This window comes from Strongylocentrotus purpuratus, unplaced genomic scaffold, assembly GCF_000002235.5.
Source record: "Strongylocentrotus purpuratus isolate Spur 01 unplaced genomic scaffold, Spur_5.0 spur5_scaffold_14, whole genome shotgun sequence".
Classification (NCBI taxonomy): domain Eukaryota; kingdom Metazoa; phylum Echinodermata; class Echinoidea; order Camarodonta; family Strongylocentrotidae; genus Strongylocentrotus; species Strongylocentrotus purpuratus.
In genome coordinates this window covers 25,286,133-25,303,378 of record NW_022145599.1, presented here as the reverse complement: position 1 = coordinate 25,303,378, position 17,246 = coordinate 25,286,133, and the positions used below count along the sequence as shown (strand labels likewise).

The window sequence follows — 17,246 nt, the reverse complement described above, 5'->3', positions numbered from 1 at the left end:
AAATGGACTAATTATCCATGTTTTTTATAAATCCAGAAAAAATGTTTAGATCTCCGCGGTGTACCGCTTAAATTTTAATACCACCATTTTCTCTGATGTCTAAGCTTCAAGTTGATACCAAATTTGGCTGCTCGATCTTAAGATGATGAAGTCAGATGATGAAGGGCTTTTTTGGTCCGCGGCTGAATCATGAAGGATTCGTGGTCATAAATCACGGTGCAAGGGGGGCGCGTGACACTTGTTCTGACACCGCGGACCAAAATAAACACATTTTTCGGGGCAATGTTGCAAGGAAAACGGCTCTAACATAATAACGGGCAGAATCGTGCAGCCAAATCTGGTATCAACTTAAAGCTTAGACATTAGAGAAAATGTTGGTAATAAAATTTAAGCGAAAATCCCTGGAAATCCAAACATTTCCTCTGGATTTATAAAAAAATAAATCCCCAAACATGAGTTTTGGCGCACTTTGGTTCCTCCCTGGCCCACTGTGCGGCCAGCTTAGACCAGGCGCCCTCAACTGGCTTCTCAAAATGTTCAACGAATGTTTGGGCACCAACAACATCCCAAAGCTCTGGAGGAAATCCAAAGTTATTGCCCTATTGAAGCCTGGTAAAGACGCAGCAAGTCCAAAGAGCTACAGGCCTATCTCCCTACTGTGCCATACATATAAGCTGTTCGAGCGGCTTATCCTTAACCGCATCGCCCCATTCGTGGATGAACATCTCATTCCAGAACAAGCAGGGTTTAGGCCAGGAAAATCATGCACTGGCCAACTCCTAAACCTCACTCAGTTCATCGAGGACGGGTATGAGAGTAAGCTAATCACCGGAGCTGCTTTCGTTGATCTCTCTGCTGCCTACGACACCGTGAACCACAGAATCCTTACCAGGAAGATCTTTGAGCTGACAAAGGACGTGAGACTGACTGGACTCATCCAGACGTTGCTGTCCAATCGGCGATATTTTGTGGTTCTCAATGGGAATCGCAGCAGATGGCGCAGACAGAAAAATGGCCTACCACAAGGAAGTGTGCTCGCACCGTTACTCTTTAACGTGTACACGAATGACCAACCGATCCACCCAAAACACCAGGAGCTTCCTCTACGCCGATGATCTCTGCATCGCCACCCAGAACCAGTCTTTTGTGAAGTTGGAGGAGTCCCTCAGTGATGCCCTGGCCGGTCTCATCCCATACTATGCGACCAACCACCTGAGAGCTAACCCTGATAAAACTCAGATAAGCGCATTCCACCTCAAGAACAGGGATGCCAACCATCAACTAAGGATCAGCTGGTATGGGAAAAGGCTGAAGCACACTCCCAACCCAGTCTACTTAGGCGTCACACTCGATCGCTCCCTTACCTACAAGAACCACATTGCCAACACAAAGGCAAAAGTTGGAGCCCGCAACAGCATCCTCAAGAAGCTAGCCAACACCAACTGGGGGACTGATGCCAGAACAATCCGGACGACAGCCCTCGCGCTTTGCTTCTCTGCTGCGGAGTATGCATCACCAGTATGGAGTAGGTCGGCCCATGCACCCAAGATTGACCCAGCTCTAAATTCATCTTGCAGAGCGATCACTGGATGCCTAAGGCCTACTAAAGTAGAAGACATCTACCTGCTCTGCGGTATTGCCCTCCACGCGTCAGAAGGTTGGTCTGTGCCCAGAAAGAAAAGGACAAACAAGAAAACAATCCACTCCACCCACTCTTCGAACAACAGCCAGTGGGCAAGCGGCTCAAATCCAGACACAGCTTTCTGCACTCGGTAGAGCCTCTTAATACTAGCCCTCACAACCAAAGGATGACTTGTGGTCTAACCACCTTCAGACCACTCCACATAAACTCTCCCTCAGCCCGAAGGAATCCCTCGCAACCGGCTCCAGTGAGACTTGGCCTACCTGGCTTAGCCTCAACCGCCTAAGAACTGGCTACGGTCGATGCAGAGTCCTAATGCAGAGGTGGGGTCTAGGAGACGAACAAACGGCATGTGAATGCGGCCAGGAACAGACAATGGAACACCTGCTAGTCTGCCCACTCCTGCCAGAGCCATGCACCCAAGATGACCTGGAAGCCGTTAATTGCCGTGCTAAAGCCTGTGTGGACCACTGGACGGGACTTGTGTAGTGACTCGATAAGAAGAAGACTGTGCGGCGCGCCGCCCCCAAAATACAAAAAACAAAGAAAATGCAATAAATTATCAATAATTCATGGCATTTTGCCCCGACCCCAAACATAAAAGAATGCTCTATGTGGGCTTGCCTTGAACCATCATGCATGGCCCTACAGAGGAATTTTTCCTTTCTTTCCTTTATTTTCCTTTTCTTTTTTCTTTTCTTTCCCTTTCCCTTTCATTTCCCCCTCATCCTTATTTTTCCCGACAGCAGCGCAATTCTACTGCCAATATCCTGACAGGTGGGGGGGGGGGGGGTGTCGCACCCCACGGTCCTTTTTAGCGACGACCCTGGTTATCCCATTATTCTTTTTAAAGAAATGTAATTTCTCGTGCTCTCGCACCACTCTTCTATTTATTTTTATTTTATTTTTTTTTTGGGGGGGGGTCTTCTTTTGCATTTTTTTTTGGGGGGAGGGGGGTGGCTACACGCCTGGCTAGAAGGACCCCATATTATGCACACTGCAAAATTGCGTGCCCCCACCCCTCTCCCGGTAAAAAAAAAAAACACCTCTTATAATATCATCCCCTTTCTTTCCTTTCTCTTCTCATTATTCTCCTTTTCCCCTTTTCTCTCCTCCGTCTTTTCCCCTTTCTTCCTTTTCCACCTTTTCTCTCCTCTCGCTTCTCTTTCTTCCTCTCCCCTGTGCTCCCCATGATGCCGTTCTCCTCAATAGCTTCTTTTTGGCAAAAAAATCCCTATACATGGGATATGATCTCGATGTAACCCACTGAATTTCATAATCTGTAAACAATTATTTTTTCATGGTGAATAAATGAAACAAACAAACCAACAAAATAATTGAGATCATGTCGCTTTTTCATCAAAAGTCCTGTCAAAATGACCATCAATTAGAATGGCTATGGGCTTTGAGGCTTCAGGCTTCCTAACCAAAACTGAACCCCCTCGCCCCTGTCAATTTCTGGTCTCGTGTTTCGCCACTGGATACACTATTCCATCCTTGATTAATTTTCGGAGACCGGAACTACGTACATGATGTAGCGCAAAATAGTTTGAACTGAAAATACTGTATAAAGCATTATTGACAAGTAAGTGAGATCTTTATTGTATAAGCAGAGGTTTATTCATTTTAAAACTACAGTGAAATATATGAGCATGCAAAACCCATAAAAAGAAAGGAAGACAAAAACAAAAGAGGTATGTCTGAGAAAACTTATTTTGTTTTGACGTTACCGGCTTGAGCAAATCAAAAATCAAAAATCAAAAATCTTTGAGATTCTTTCATACCGTCCAAGGTCACTTCGCGAACTCACAAGCGGTCGCGTATAACATAACCGTATGATATATGAAATGTCTCAAATTTAAAAAGCTGTGGTCAATCGTTCACACATACATAACTCATTGTATCTATCACTTTCACTGACTCTATCATAAAAAACAACAGGTTAAAGAGCGGGTGCGGCGGAGCGACTTCTGAAGTGTGTGTGTGGGGGGGGGGGAGGAGATGACTCCAACAAAAAAGGCAGTTTTGGGGGGGGGGAGGCATGATGCAAAGGGAAATCTCAAAGCGCAAATATACAATTTTTTAGACATTGGTATATCCCCTACATCAGGGATGATTTCAATATTTGTTTCTTTTTATACACAATTCAAGATATTTCTCAAGCATCATACTTTGCAGTTGGGTGTGATGGTCTGAAAGTTCATCTGAGAGCGAGCAAAGCGAGCGAGGAAAAAAAAGATTTGTGAGATCGCACTGCGAAATATTTCATCTTATAAAGAAGAAAAAATCACAATCCTGATGGGGTTGATGAGAGGAAGATGGGACACTTATCGAAAGGGATAAACTTAGACACGTATATTAGAAAAGAAAAGAATCACGTGTCAAAGTACTAAGGGTAATGTCAGAGGTGATAATGGGGCACTTCTTATACTACAAAAAGAGGCACTCACTAGGGATGGAAAAAAGGCACTTAATATGAGAATGGGAAATGGGTATTTGGTGACGAAAAAGTGGCACCCATCAGATTTTAACATGGGCATTTATAAGGGGCGAAAAGGGTCATTTATGAAAAGGGAAAAGGAGCACTTATCGCGCCTGAAAAGGGGCACTGACCAGATATGTAAAGGGGCACTAATGATGAAGGAAAATAGACATCAGTTGAAAAAGGGGCGCTGATCAGATTTGCATACGGGTATTTATGGGAAATGAAAGAAAGCTTTTGTGAAAAGAGGGAAGTGGCTCTTATTAAAAAGAAAAAGAGGCAGATGTTAAAATAAACGGGGCACTTATCAGATATGAAAAGGGGTAATTACTGTACGAGAAGGGAAAGGAGCACCTATAAGATGGAAAAAGAGCATTTATTAGAAGAAAAGGGCCGCACGTGTCAAAATAAGAGGGGCAGTTATTGGAGGTGAAAAGGGGAAGGGGCACTTTAACAATTTAATAGGGGCACTTGTCAAAGTAAAAGGGGCACCTTTCCTATGTAAAAAGGGGCACTTCTTATAAAGTTAAAGGAACACTTTTGGGGTAAATGAAAAAGTTAAATCCAACGGCAATTGAAAGATTATACTAATTTAAAAATTCCATAAAAACAAAAGTGCTTGAAAATCGAATTTAGGGATTGCACTCCTTTTATCAAATAGTCTGATATTCAGACTCTTGTACAGAATGGTCGTACGTTTTGTGCTGCACAAAGATTTAATCAATTTAATTTTGGCCATTATAAGAAGTGGGTTATTGATGCAGACATATGCTCATGCAGGCGCGTACGCAGGGGGGGGGGGGGGGATCCCGCCCCCCCCCCCCCAGCCACTGAACGAAATATCTGACGATGTAATTTTCCAATTTCCGGGGCAATAACAATTCTCTTACCCCCCCCCCCCCCCTCCATCCATGACACATATAGATTCAATAAGTAAAAATGGATCAATGTAATACATTCGATATGAAGAAAAAAATAGAGGATATTGAGAAGAAAATAAGGGATCCTTTTTGACCTAAACAAACGTATACATTGAAAACAGAGAGGCATTCGATATAGAGAATAAAATAAGTAGGCCTATTGACTGAAAATTTAGCACAAAAAGGGTAAGTGATAGCAAATTGATGAATAATCGCTTGCGCTAAAAAAAAAAAATTAACAAAGCAAAGTAGCGTGTAGCGTGCCTCATCGTATGGGCTGAGATATCAATCTCTATAAATTACGATAACAACGCGTCCATCTGAGAAAATATAGATCTCGATAGTATCATCAACTTTTCTCCTATGACGTGGCGGAGAAGTGCCTTCGTCGTCGACAGCCGATTTGATCCAATGAGAATCCATAGTCGAGCAGAGGTCGTTGACCACGGGCGAGGTTGTCTGGGCTAGGTAGGCAGACGGGATCGTCTCTTTGGTGGTGGTGAAATTGCGCGGCTTGATGGCGCCGAGCTAAAAACAATGCGAGACAATAATATTGAAAATAAAAAAGGAGTAAAAATTTTGATTTTATTTCTAAAAAATATAAAAGTACGACAGGCCTACACGGAGGCCTATATGTCAGAAAGTAACCGGCTTTAATTGACCTTGAAAATCAAAGGAGTTAGGTTAATTGATAACAGGAAGAGTAAGAAAAGAAGAGGAGGAGGAGGAGGGGAGTAGGAGGGGGCGATGGAGGAGAGGAAGAGAGAGGAAGAAGGAGAGATAGAAGAAGAAGAGATAGGAGGAGAAAAAAAGAAGGAGAAGAAGAGTGAGAAGAAGAAGAAGAAGAGAAAAGGCAAGAAGAAGATAATACAAAAAAGAAGAAGAAGCAGAAGAAGAAAGAAGTAGAAAAGAAGAATCTTCAGTAAGTAAACATTTTGAATGGTGAATACAAATTATATCCACGACTAAATTTAATTAAATGATGATGAACAAAATGTAAAAAAAATTAATCAACATTACACAAATAGCTTCTTTGCAAATTAATTTCTGTATGTTTGAACATTTCGTGTCTAGATTCTGTTCTTGAATTCAAGAGAGGATAACATAATTTAACAAAATAATACAAAAAATATTGAGAATTAATGTAGATATATATAATATATATATATATATGTGTGTGTGTGTGTATATATATATATATATATATATATATATATATATATATATATATATATATATATATATATATATATATTTGCAGATGTATAAACAAAAATCATATTGATTGACACTGGGAAAAGCATGAACATATAAGGAATTGACACTGGAAAAGGGAAAATTAACAAAATTATGTCAGCTTACTTCGACGATCTCTCCGTCATGAGTTTTCTTGAAACTATCGATGTCGTCTTGGTTTACCGGGCCAAGGAAGCATCTATTCTTAGACGGGAGAACGTAGGTCAGAAAACCCTGCAAGAGAGAATGAAGGTTTCAAAACATATATATGAGAAATAGACCCCTGATTGCTAAAAAAAAAAAAAGAAGAATAAATCGATGAAAAGAACCGTCGCATTGGTATGTTACTCATGTTAATAAGATATCATTCTCTGGCAATTAAAAGGTTTATATTTGGAAAGCAATTACTAATATCAATCGCGACTACGGACTATAAATTGGCGATTAATAGAAATGGTTTATAAGACCTTATGTGTCTTTCATTTAATATTTGGTCAAATAAAAGCATTAGTATGACACTTAAGATGTAGTCTGTGCCCAGGCTTTAAAAAATCTACTAGGTTAATCCGTTACACACTATTTCACTGTCAATTGCCGATAGCAAAGTGCAATATGTCACATAAGACGATAACAAGTATGGATGCGATTTTAATAAGAAGTGGATGGGTGTTGGAGGAGGGGGATCATTCACCCTAAACTTCTTCAAACTACTTCAATAAATTTAAGCAAGGTACATATAGAAAGTTCATGCAAGAACCAACAACTCCCATCAAGCCCACCATAAAAGCCCCTCAAATTAATATTCTAGAACCGCGCCTGTGTTTTAGGAAACAATCACATACCCGGTTGAAGTCATAGACCACGGTAGCATTCTCCCCGAAGCCATCTCCCTCCAGAACCATGACCACGACATCATTGTCGTGATCGTAGTGACAATGCTCGGAGAAATCGTGATCATCGAACCTTCCGTGTCTCTCGAAGTCCTACCATATGGTTATAATAATAATTTGTATTTATACATGTATATCGCTTAATATTAAATACCGTATTCGAGCGCCATCTGGTCATCGGGACCTACGTCCTTAAGTCATAATTGACAGTAATGAGGATTAATGCCTCACAAAAGGGCACATATATATATATATATATATATATAGCTGATCGACACGATTTTTATCCTGGGGCCTCACAGTAACGAGGCAATTGCTTAGCCACTGAATCATGACTGTACGCAGTGGTTGATAGGGTACGCGGCCGCCCCCACAAATCCCCCAAAACGAAGAAAATGCAATAAATTGTCAAAAATTCATTGCATTTTCCCCCGGCCCCCAACAGAAAAAATTCCTTTGTGTGGCCATGCCTTGAACCATTATGCATGGCCCTACAGAGGAATTTGTTCTATTGGGGGCCGTTGTTGGAAAATTACCCGTGGATAAAAAAAGATTGCAAATGTGTACTTAAGGCGTAACAATAGTACTTATTACATGCTTCAAGAAGAAGAAAAAATCTTATTTCATCGTGGCCGGCAGAATAGCTAACTCAAAATATTATAATTCATAGTTGTTTACGCTCCTTAATACTGTCCATTGAAACTGTTTTTTTTTTCTTGATTAAACATATTGTTATCCCACGCACTGAACAGAAACGATGAGATAATGTGATGGATAAGTCCTTTTGTTATCCCTAATGAATTGAGGATGAATTACAGGATGTGCATTTTGAGTGGAAGCACAATGTGTATTTACCGTATATATATTTTTTTAGTTTAAAAAAATGCGCGTGGCATCCACCCGTATCTTATTCCCTAGTATTTGTGCAAGAGTGTTTTATTTGTATCATGGATGCATGATGCATATGTATATTTTTGCATAAAATGTTATTCGTAAAGTTGTTAATCAAGTACAGATTTCGTTAATATCATTTTCTTCCCCCTTTTTATTTATTTAAATGATACACCACATATAATACATGCCTTTAAAGGTTCATTCTATAATGCCCGTATAGTCAAGAAATCATCTTAACGTTGATTTCCTTTCTTACAGATTCCCGGACCAAGCTGTTCTCTAAAAGTTACTGGGATCAAATTGAGTATCGATTCGTGCAACAAGGGAAACATTTTCCCCATTATCATTGACATTGATTACGCCAGAAAGAAATTGTGGTTCGGCATCTAGGCAGATCAGGGGAGCTTATAATAATAAATTATTTGTATATTTTTGTCTGACTTACATAATTACAAGGAGAAGGATTCAAACCCTTCGTTGAAGAAAAAAAAACATGAAATTAAAATTGAAATTGAATATGATTTTAGACAATTATTGTTTCATTTTCATTCGGATTTTACCACTGAAATTGAGCATTGAACGTTCCTGTTTTCATGAAGTGACGGTAGTGAGGAAAATCCGCACACAAATTGTATGCAATTTTCATTCACTACCGTCACTTCGTGAAAATAGGAACGAATTATTTCACATGTAAATTGTTCAAAAAAATTATGAATTTACATAGTGTAGCAATAATCATAAGCGGTTACAGTATTGCTTTAAAAGTTACATTGCCATTTGATAATCACTTTAAAGAGGGAGTTTTACATGATAATCAATTTTATATGAAGAGGATGAGATAGAGACAGATGCAGACTTCTATTTCTTTATCATCATCATTCTTTTTCTTCTTCTTCAATCTTCTTCATCATCATCATTGTCATCATTATCATTATCATCCTCATCATCATGTTCTTCTTATTTTCTTTCATCTTCTTCTTTCTTCTTGTTCTTCTTCTTGTTCTTCTTCTTGTTCTTCTTCTTGTTCATCTTCTTTTTTTCTACTTTTTCTTCATTATCATCATAAGCTTCTTCTTCTTATTTATATGCTAAGCCTTCATGTTAACTGAGTACGTTAATATTCCATTTTCACTAACATCAACTTACCATGTCCTTGCCGAATTGGGCGGTCATGTCGCTTTCACGCTCCACTCGACAAGTTTGGAGGCCAAAATAGACAATGACACCGGCAACGATCGCCGCGATGACCACTGATATGACGACCAGTGCAAGTACGAGGAGAGGCGACAAAGCGGTCTTCCTCACAACGAGGGTCTGTAAAAATAGAAATCGGAAAATCGTAAATTTGTCATGTTCATGTACAAACAACGTTGCAAAATGAATATTTCGGGGCGATAGTCGTTCAGCTTTGAACTTCCCTGATATTGATCTCCATTTTGAAAAGTTTTTCTGATGTCGTCAGATTTTTGTGCTGAAATTTAGTTTTGAATTGTAAAAAAAAAAAAAAAAAAAAAAATCAAATTATGTTTGATAATTATGTTAAGGCATTATAAGGTTGCTGCATGCTTATACCATAGGATGCGCTTTGATAATTTTACGAACAAAACGCAACGTAAACCTAGCCGAACAAATTTGAAGTATTATTTCATAATTATAGAAACATTGCAATCGGTACTTGTTTTCACTTCAAATCGCTGTATATAAAGCTTTAGCTTGAATTCCAGCCGTAACATTATAGGGATGATACAAAATTGTCAAGGCTGTTACGTATACGTCGAACCCTTTTTTCGTTTTTTTTTAATAATTTAAAAAGGGATTAGAATTGGGTTGTAATTTGGTGTACGGTTAGGTATACCATTGTTAGGGTAGGGATAAGGGATAGGTTTGGTTTTAGTTCTAGGGTTGGAGTTAGGGATCTGGGTGTATAGGGAAATAGGAAAGTAGCGCGCAGCATTTGTCGCAGGGCAAGTACCATACAACCAGTTGGGTATAAAAAGATACCATAACAACGGCCATCATATTTACCTGGGCTGTTTCAGCATTTTCAACTGCCGTCTTTTCTCCCTCCACTGGCTTAGAAACGGTAAAGACAGTCATTTTTATGCGGCAAAAATTGATTTGTAAATGTTCACTGCTTCTTAGGATAACTGAGCCTGATTGTGGGTGAACCGGAAGGTTGCCGTCCCTTTTATTAGGACGAAGAACGTGACTTGGTAATATTTTTCAAGGTGATCGAATACGGAACCCAGGGGCGGATCTAGCTTTTTGCTAAGGGAGGGGTTTGACCAAAATAATGACGATGCGGAGCATCGTCCACGAGCCGCGAAGCGGCGAGCCGATTTTTTGGGGGGGTGTTTATCCGGGGTGTTTATTTGAACCCCGTAAGTGATGTTTTCCTGGCATCTATTAACACGATGGAGACCATAAAAAGCAGTGCATGATAACGTCTTTTAAAATCAAATATCAGTTTAATACACAGTTATATCCAGAGTTATCATGTGTTTGGTTAAGTTACCAGATGAGTTGAATATCTTCTCACAATATTTAATACTTGAAAGGGTTTCTCTCCAGCGTGCGTTCTTTTTTCTTTCTTTTTTTCTTTCTTTTTTTTTTTTTTTTTTTTCCTTTTTTTTTTTTTTTTTTTTTTTTTTGGGGGGGGGGGGGGGCGCCCAAGGGGGGGGGGTTTAAACCCCCTAAACCCCCCCCCGTAGATCCGCGCCTGGAACGTACGAATAAAAGAAAATAAAGGGCTATGCTCATTGTTTAGTGTTCAAGAAAAGTGTTTTATATGTACATTGGCAGAGAGAGAGAGAGAGAGGGGGAGAGAAAGAGAGAGCGGGTGAGAGAAAGAGAGGAAAATTATATAGAGGGGAGAAGAGATGATATCACACTTTAAAATATCTCAAGGTTTAATTTTTGTGGGAACCTTCGGAGATTTTTTGTGTGGTAACCTTGCCCTTGTCACTTCCTTGTGGGAAAATCAACTTTTCTGAGATTTTCTAAAACACGGATGTAAAAGAGCCTTGAACTATCTAAAATGAGGAAATTGTGGTATGACGTAAGATTGTAGTCACGAAATTCCAACAATCAAAAACTGAACAAAGGAGAAAAGTGGATCTAAAAAGTAAGGAAAAGTATAACGGTGACAATTTAATTTGTACACTGTATTTTATAAGTTTCGAATCCTTTGATCATGGACCTACTATAGGTCCATTCTTTGACCTACAGACCAAGAGAGTAGCCTACTGGGTATATCGGAAAGAACATCCAGTCCGCAAACAAAACAAAGATTTAATGCATTTTGAAGGGACGAGATTCCGATTCAATTTTAATTCTATTCGGGTTTTATTAATATAAAGAAGAAACATTTAAAGATGAAAATGAAAGTAGTCCAAACATAAATGATATCATGTTTGCAATATTAATGGGTAAACAAATAAATGTGAACATTCAACATCAAAATCATGGATTTATGGATATAATTTAACATATAAGGCAGATTGTTGAATGTATGCATTTAATTAGTGAATAAATGAAGAAAACGTATCGCGAAAAAAAAAAAAAATTAGGCCCAAAACCGTAACATCGGCAAGGGTGTTTAGGGGTACGTAAAGAGGATCATTGTAAAAATTATACATTGGATCGGTGAATGGTAATGACATCTTGTATGATTATGTGTTTCTATGACCAGATCTCCAAATTTCAACAAATACTGTATTGACACGAAGTTGGGTCTCGCTGGGTGATACACCCCCCCCCCCCCCCCACCCCAAAAAAAAAAAAAAAAAAAAAAAAAAAAAAATGTGCCCATTTCGCGAGGAAAAGCATCAATTTTTTTTTTTTTTTTTTTTTTTTTTTTTTTTACTAAAGTCTGCCATAAAAAGTATTAGGCCCTCGTCCTTTTGATAGATATTATTTATTTTTGTTAAACCATTCTTGCTCCAGTTGTCTCATTTTCGCTCGCTGGACCACTGCCAGCACAAACGTAGCTAGTTCGACTACCAAACTAGACAATCAGCTGTCAATGACGTCATATTGTATGCGACGGCAAATATATTTTGTGAAATTATTGGAAAATTGACTATTTCTAATCGCAAACTAGTTTTATTTCTGTTTGGAAACGCAGCCATTGTTATCTTGGCAAACATTCAAGTCATTAGAATAGGGTAAATTACGTCTTACATGATTCAAGGGGTCTATTTTGCAGGAAAATTGTCAATTTCGTAGAATGTTCCACTATGTTGCAGGGTGTATGCCATTGGGTATGATGTGTGAACCGGGTGTGCGGAAATGGTGTGTTGGGAGGGGAAGTGAGAGTGTTCGTGTGTGTGGTAATTGTATGTGTGTCAACAATTAAAGACTAATCAAAAATTTTACAATGACGAGTAAACTGTCTACATCACAGTTCACAGATAGATATATATCTCACACTTTATAATATCTCAAGGTTTAATTTTTGTGGGAACCTTCGAGGATTTTTTTCCTTGTGGGAAAATCAACTTTTCTGAGATTTTCTGAAACACGGATGTAAAAGAGCCTTGAACAATCTAAAATGAGGAAATTGTGGCATGACGTAAGATTGTAGTCACGAAATTCCAACAATCAAAAACCGGAACAAAGGGGAAAAGTGGATCTAAAAGGTAAAGAAAAGTATAACGATGACAATTTAATTTGTACACTGTATTTTATAAGTTTCGAATCCTTTGACCATGGACCTACTATAGGTCCATTCTTTGACCTACAGACCAAGAGAGTAGCCTACTGGGTATATCGGAAAGAACATCCAGTCCGCAAACAAAACAAAGATTTAATGCATTTTGAAGGGACGAGATTCCGATTCAATTTTAATTCTATTCGGGTTTTAGTGTTATAAAGAAGAAAAATTTAAAGATGAAAATGAAAGTAGTCAAACACAAATAATATCATATGTTTGCAATATTAATGGGTAAAAAATAAATGTAAACATTCAACATATGGATAATTTAACATAAGGCAGATTGTTGAATGTATGCATTGAATTAATGAATAAACGTACGTCGGGGTGGATGTGCTTTTCGTTTAAACACAATATGAATTTTTAACGATTTTGGGGGTAACTGTCCAAGATAGTCCGGCAGCCATTTCGATATACCTTGTTTTAGGGTCTATACATATATATTATTTTAATTATAGTTTCTTAGACCATCAATTTAAAGAATTCGATTGCTGACACTCTGTCAGCATTGAGCAATTTGTAGATATGTGACGTCACACAAATAACCGCCAAAATCACCCTTTTAACCAAAATTAATGATATAAAAAGTCTTTACAGCATTTGTCTACATTAAATGGCAATCAAATATCTTGATTTTTTTTCTAGGATCATCACTAAATAAAGATTGCGATGTTGTATGTTCAAAAATGACATGTAAACTAGCATAATTAGGAATGGCACCCTCTATGACATGTTAACTTTATAGTTCAAAATGATGGCCAAATGTCATTTCTACAAAGAAATTATCATAATGTCATGAGTCAGATGCACTGGATACAGTGTGTAAAAATTGTGCTGCACATTTCTTTTTATTTTGTAATTTAATACTCGAAGAAAACACGCTTAAATTTCATGCTCTTTGTCCCTTAGATATGAGGTGACGTAATGATCTTAAATGCCCGTTTTCAGTGACAGCGTTAAGAAACTAGATTTGCATTTTGAGGTAATAGATTCTTTCATATGAACCAATACAGAACCAATACCAATACGTTTACAGGACTATATCCGCTTATAAGTTTGCTTCAAAATCTTGAAATTCGTTTAAAGGTACTGTCCCATTTGCAGGCCAAAAATGAAAACTTAAAATCCAACGGCAATTAAAAGACAATACTAATTTAGAAATTCCCTCATAACGGAAGGGCTTGAAACTTGCTTGTAGTTGGAAAATAACGACTACGGTATTAGTGTTGTCGATTCGACTTTAGTCTGACCCTTTTACCAAATGGTTGTACGTTTTGTGCTGCACAAAGATTCTATCAGTTTAATTCTGGCAATTACAAGTAGTGGGTTATTGATGTAGACACATGTTCATGTACCTGTTACTCCTCAATTTATGTATGTTATAACCAAACGAGAAAAAAAAACGCCAGTCAGTCACTCAAAAGTGTCTGACAGTGAAGTCTAGAAGGTAAACGGGTTTCCTTGCATAATTTGAATACTAGGACTTTGCTAATGCTTTAATTTCACAGATAGGACATACATGACATATTCATAATTTCTGCAAAGTTCTACAGAATTGTATGTTGGCTCCAAAAGGGACATTTCTTTAAAGCCCTCTAAACTGTTGGAAACCCTAAAATATTCCATGCGGAAGAGGGTGTCATTTAACACTTAATTCTGCAAAATTCTTCAAAACAAATGTGTTCGAAGTGAGGTCGTGACTGTATGGCGGGCTTTCACACACATGTCACAGCAGTGTCGCATCCTGTTAACCCATATCCTGCCACTCATCGATGGAAAGATATCTCCTAACTTGTCTACTGTGGCAGGAATATCAATAACAGTTCACTCTGTGATGGGCGACTCCATGGTCATTGGCGTTTTATAAGTCCGTCATGTAGATAATAGGGACTTTTAGATTTGCACGTCCACAGCTTTGACTGCAACGTGTGACGTCATTTTAAGGCACTGCGCATGCGTCACGTCGTCTCAGTCGCCGATCGAGAATGCGTCAACCTTGATTTTCCTAAATATAGTACGGTACTATTATGCCGCGTGCGCATAAAATATACAGTTCCTCAGGTAGACAAAGGAACATCCTCCCTGCTATTATGTAAAAATGTATAGAACAGGTATCATATGCATATTCACCTGTTCTACACATTTTTACATAATAGCAGTGAAGGCATGTTCGTTTGTACTAGTATGCCGCGTGCGCATAAAAATATATACAGTTCCTCAGGTAGACAATGGAACATCCCGTCCCTGCTATTATGTAAAATTGTGTAGAACAGGATGGTGTCACATGCATATTCACAGCAATTGTTGAGGGTAGAATGAGGAACTGTATATTTTGTCCTCTTTCTTTGTTCGTCCAGGGAGGTGAAAGAAAAGGAGGCGAAACTCTTGTAATTTATTCAAACGCATTCTTGAGTTCTAAAGCGTAACAATGGGATGTGTAACATTCCACTTGGCTTTGAAGTTCCATGCTCCGAACCGCGCTTCCACTGCGGGGACTTTCGGAAGCCAGGCACCAGTTTTACATTTATTACAAAATATTAAATTACCGGCAAAATTTCAGTGTAAATCAAAAACTTTATATGGGGATTTTATTGGGAATAGTGCATCAAACAAATTTTCAAATTTAGAACTCCGTCCTTCCTTTAATTTGTGTGCCAGAGTTGGTAAAAGAAAAATTACATCCTGTCAAAAACTCAATATTTTAGGATGATGCGCTAATTTGTGCATGCTTTAATGTCCCGTTATTTGATCCATGATTTACAATCTTCAATAACATTAAGTTTGCTAATGCGTGTTTTCGCGTGTTTTTTGTATTTTTCAAGTTTAAAAAAGGATGAAAGTACACAAGTTTGTGTTCGCTTGTTCTACTCTTTACACATTCAACAATGGATGAGAAATCATTGGAAGGGACAGCGAACAGTTGCAGTGATACCATTTTCTGATGTAGGAATTCTAACTCCTGAAATTTCATGCGCTCTTTTATCTCACCACCTGGTCAACAGTTGCAGATTAGCGCATAACTTTTCGGCGGCTTGGAGCATGAGGTCAAAGGAGAGCGGCTTGATTCCAGTCCTTCTCTATCACGTCCCTGTATAAAGTATATCGTCGAATGCAATCTAAAAGATTTATAATTGTAGTCAACATGGGCAGTTGAGTACGTTGACACGCATGATCAGTCGGCGTTCGTCGTGTTCTCGTCCACTCAATCTAAAAGTCCCTAATGATGCAAAAGTAGTACGTACACGTTTGTGTATATCCACCATGCAGGATCCTAACATAATTCTTCTCATTAGCAGCCATTCGAATCGCTTGCTATACTATGCTGTCTGCATGATGTGGACAGATATTCCCTTGGCATGACATCACTTCAACAGGAACCTCATCTTGGCCGGTAACATGGCCAACTTGTGCTTTTGTCTATTTCTGAACACCAAATCATCCTGCAGACTCGCGCATATATTATGGTGTCGGTCAACTGTAGTTTCTTGTCACTAACAGTGAAAAAGAGAGTGAAGTCATGCAAGACAGGAGACATGTTTAAAAAAATCAAGTCTCTGACCAAGAAACCTACATCAAAAATAAACGTCTTGAAGGATGAAAATGGGAATATTTTAAAAGAGGATAAAGAGATAAGGGCGAGGTGGAAGGAGTATTGTGAAAAACTGTTTGATGCAAAAGAAACTGAAGAAATTTGTACTCATGAAGAAGCAAGCGTCGAGGACGAGCCCATGCTTCAACCTGACATCTTACAAAATGGAGTAAAGGAAGCAATGAATCATCTGAGACCTGGGAAAGCACTTGGTATCGAAACATCCCTGCGAAGCTTTTCAAAGAAAGTGGAGAGGAGGCCGTAAAGGTCATGCATAATCTGTGTAACAAGATATGGAGATAGAGAATATGGCCACAAGACTGGAAGAGAGCTGTTTTTCTCCCAAAAGATGTTACACATGAATGTGCCAATTACACTCGCACTATTTCTCTTATTCCGCATGCCAGTAAGATTATTCTTCACTTAATTGCTGAAAGAATTAGAAACTACCTCGAATACCATCAGAACAAGCAGGGTTCAGAAAAGGAAGAGGGTGAAGAAACCTAATTGGTAATCTCAGAAATTTGACGCAGAAAAGCAGAGATTTCAAACAACCTCTCTCCCTAGCTTTATTGATTATTCCAAGCTTTTGACTGTATACAGCATAAACGCCTATGGAAGATCATGAGCGAGATATGGGCTTTCCAGCACATCTCATCCAGTCGCTCTACCAAGACCGATAAGCAACAGTAAGAACAGAGAATGTCGTCACCGAATGGTTAACTATTGGTCAAGTTGTCCGTCAAGGCTGCATCCTATCACCGTACCTTTTCAACATCTATGCTGAATTCATCACGAGAAAGGCTTTTGATGAATTTGATGGTCAAGTTTCTGTTGGTAGACGAACAATTACCAATCTAAGATACGCCGATGATACAA

General features: G+C 38.7%; 1 protein-coding gene across 1 annotated transcript; it reads right to left on the bottom strand.

Moving 5' to 3' along the window:
- Nucleotides 1-5,091: 5,091 nt before the first annotated feature.
- On the bottom strand, nucleotides 5,092-10,170 carry LOC105445540. The gene is made up of 5 exons (XM_030985054.1): nucleotides 10,090-10,170; nucleotides 9,211-9,378; nucleotides 7,123-7,263; nucleotides 6,407-6,514; nucleotides 5,092-5,572 (listed from the first exon to the last, which is right to left on the bottom strand). The coding sequence occupies exons 1-5, from the start codon at nucleotides 10,159-10,161 to the stop codon at nucleotides 5,330-5,332; spliced, it is 732 nt and encodes a 243-aa protein (XP_030840914.1). The 5' UTR covers nucleotides 10,162-10,170; the 3' UTR covers nucleotides 5,092-5,329.
- Nucleotides 10,171-17,246: the final 7,076 nt, after the last annotated feature.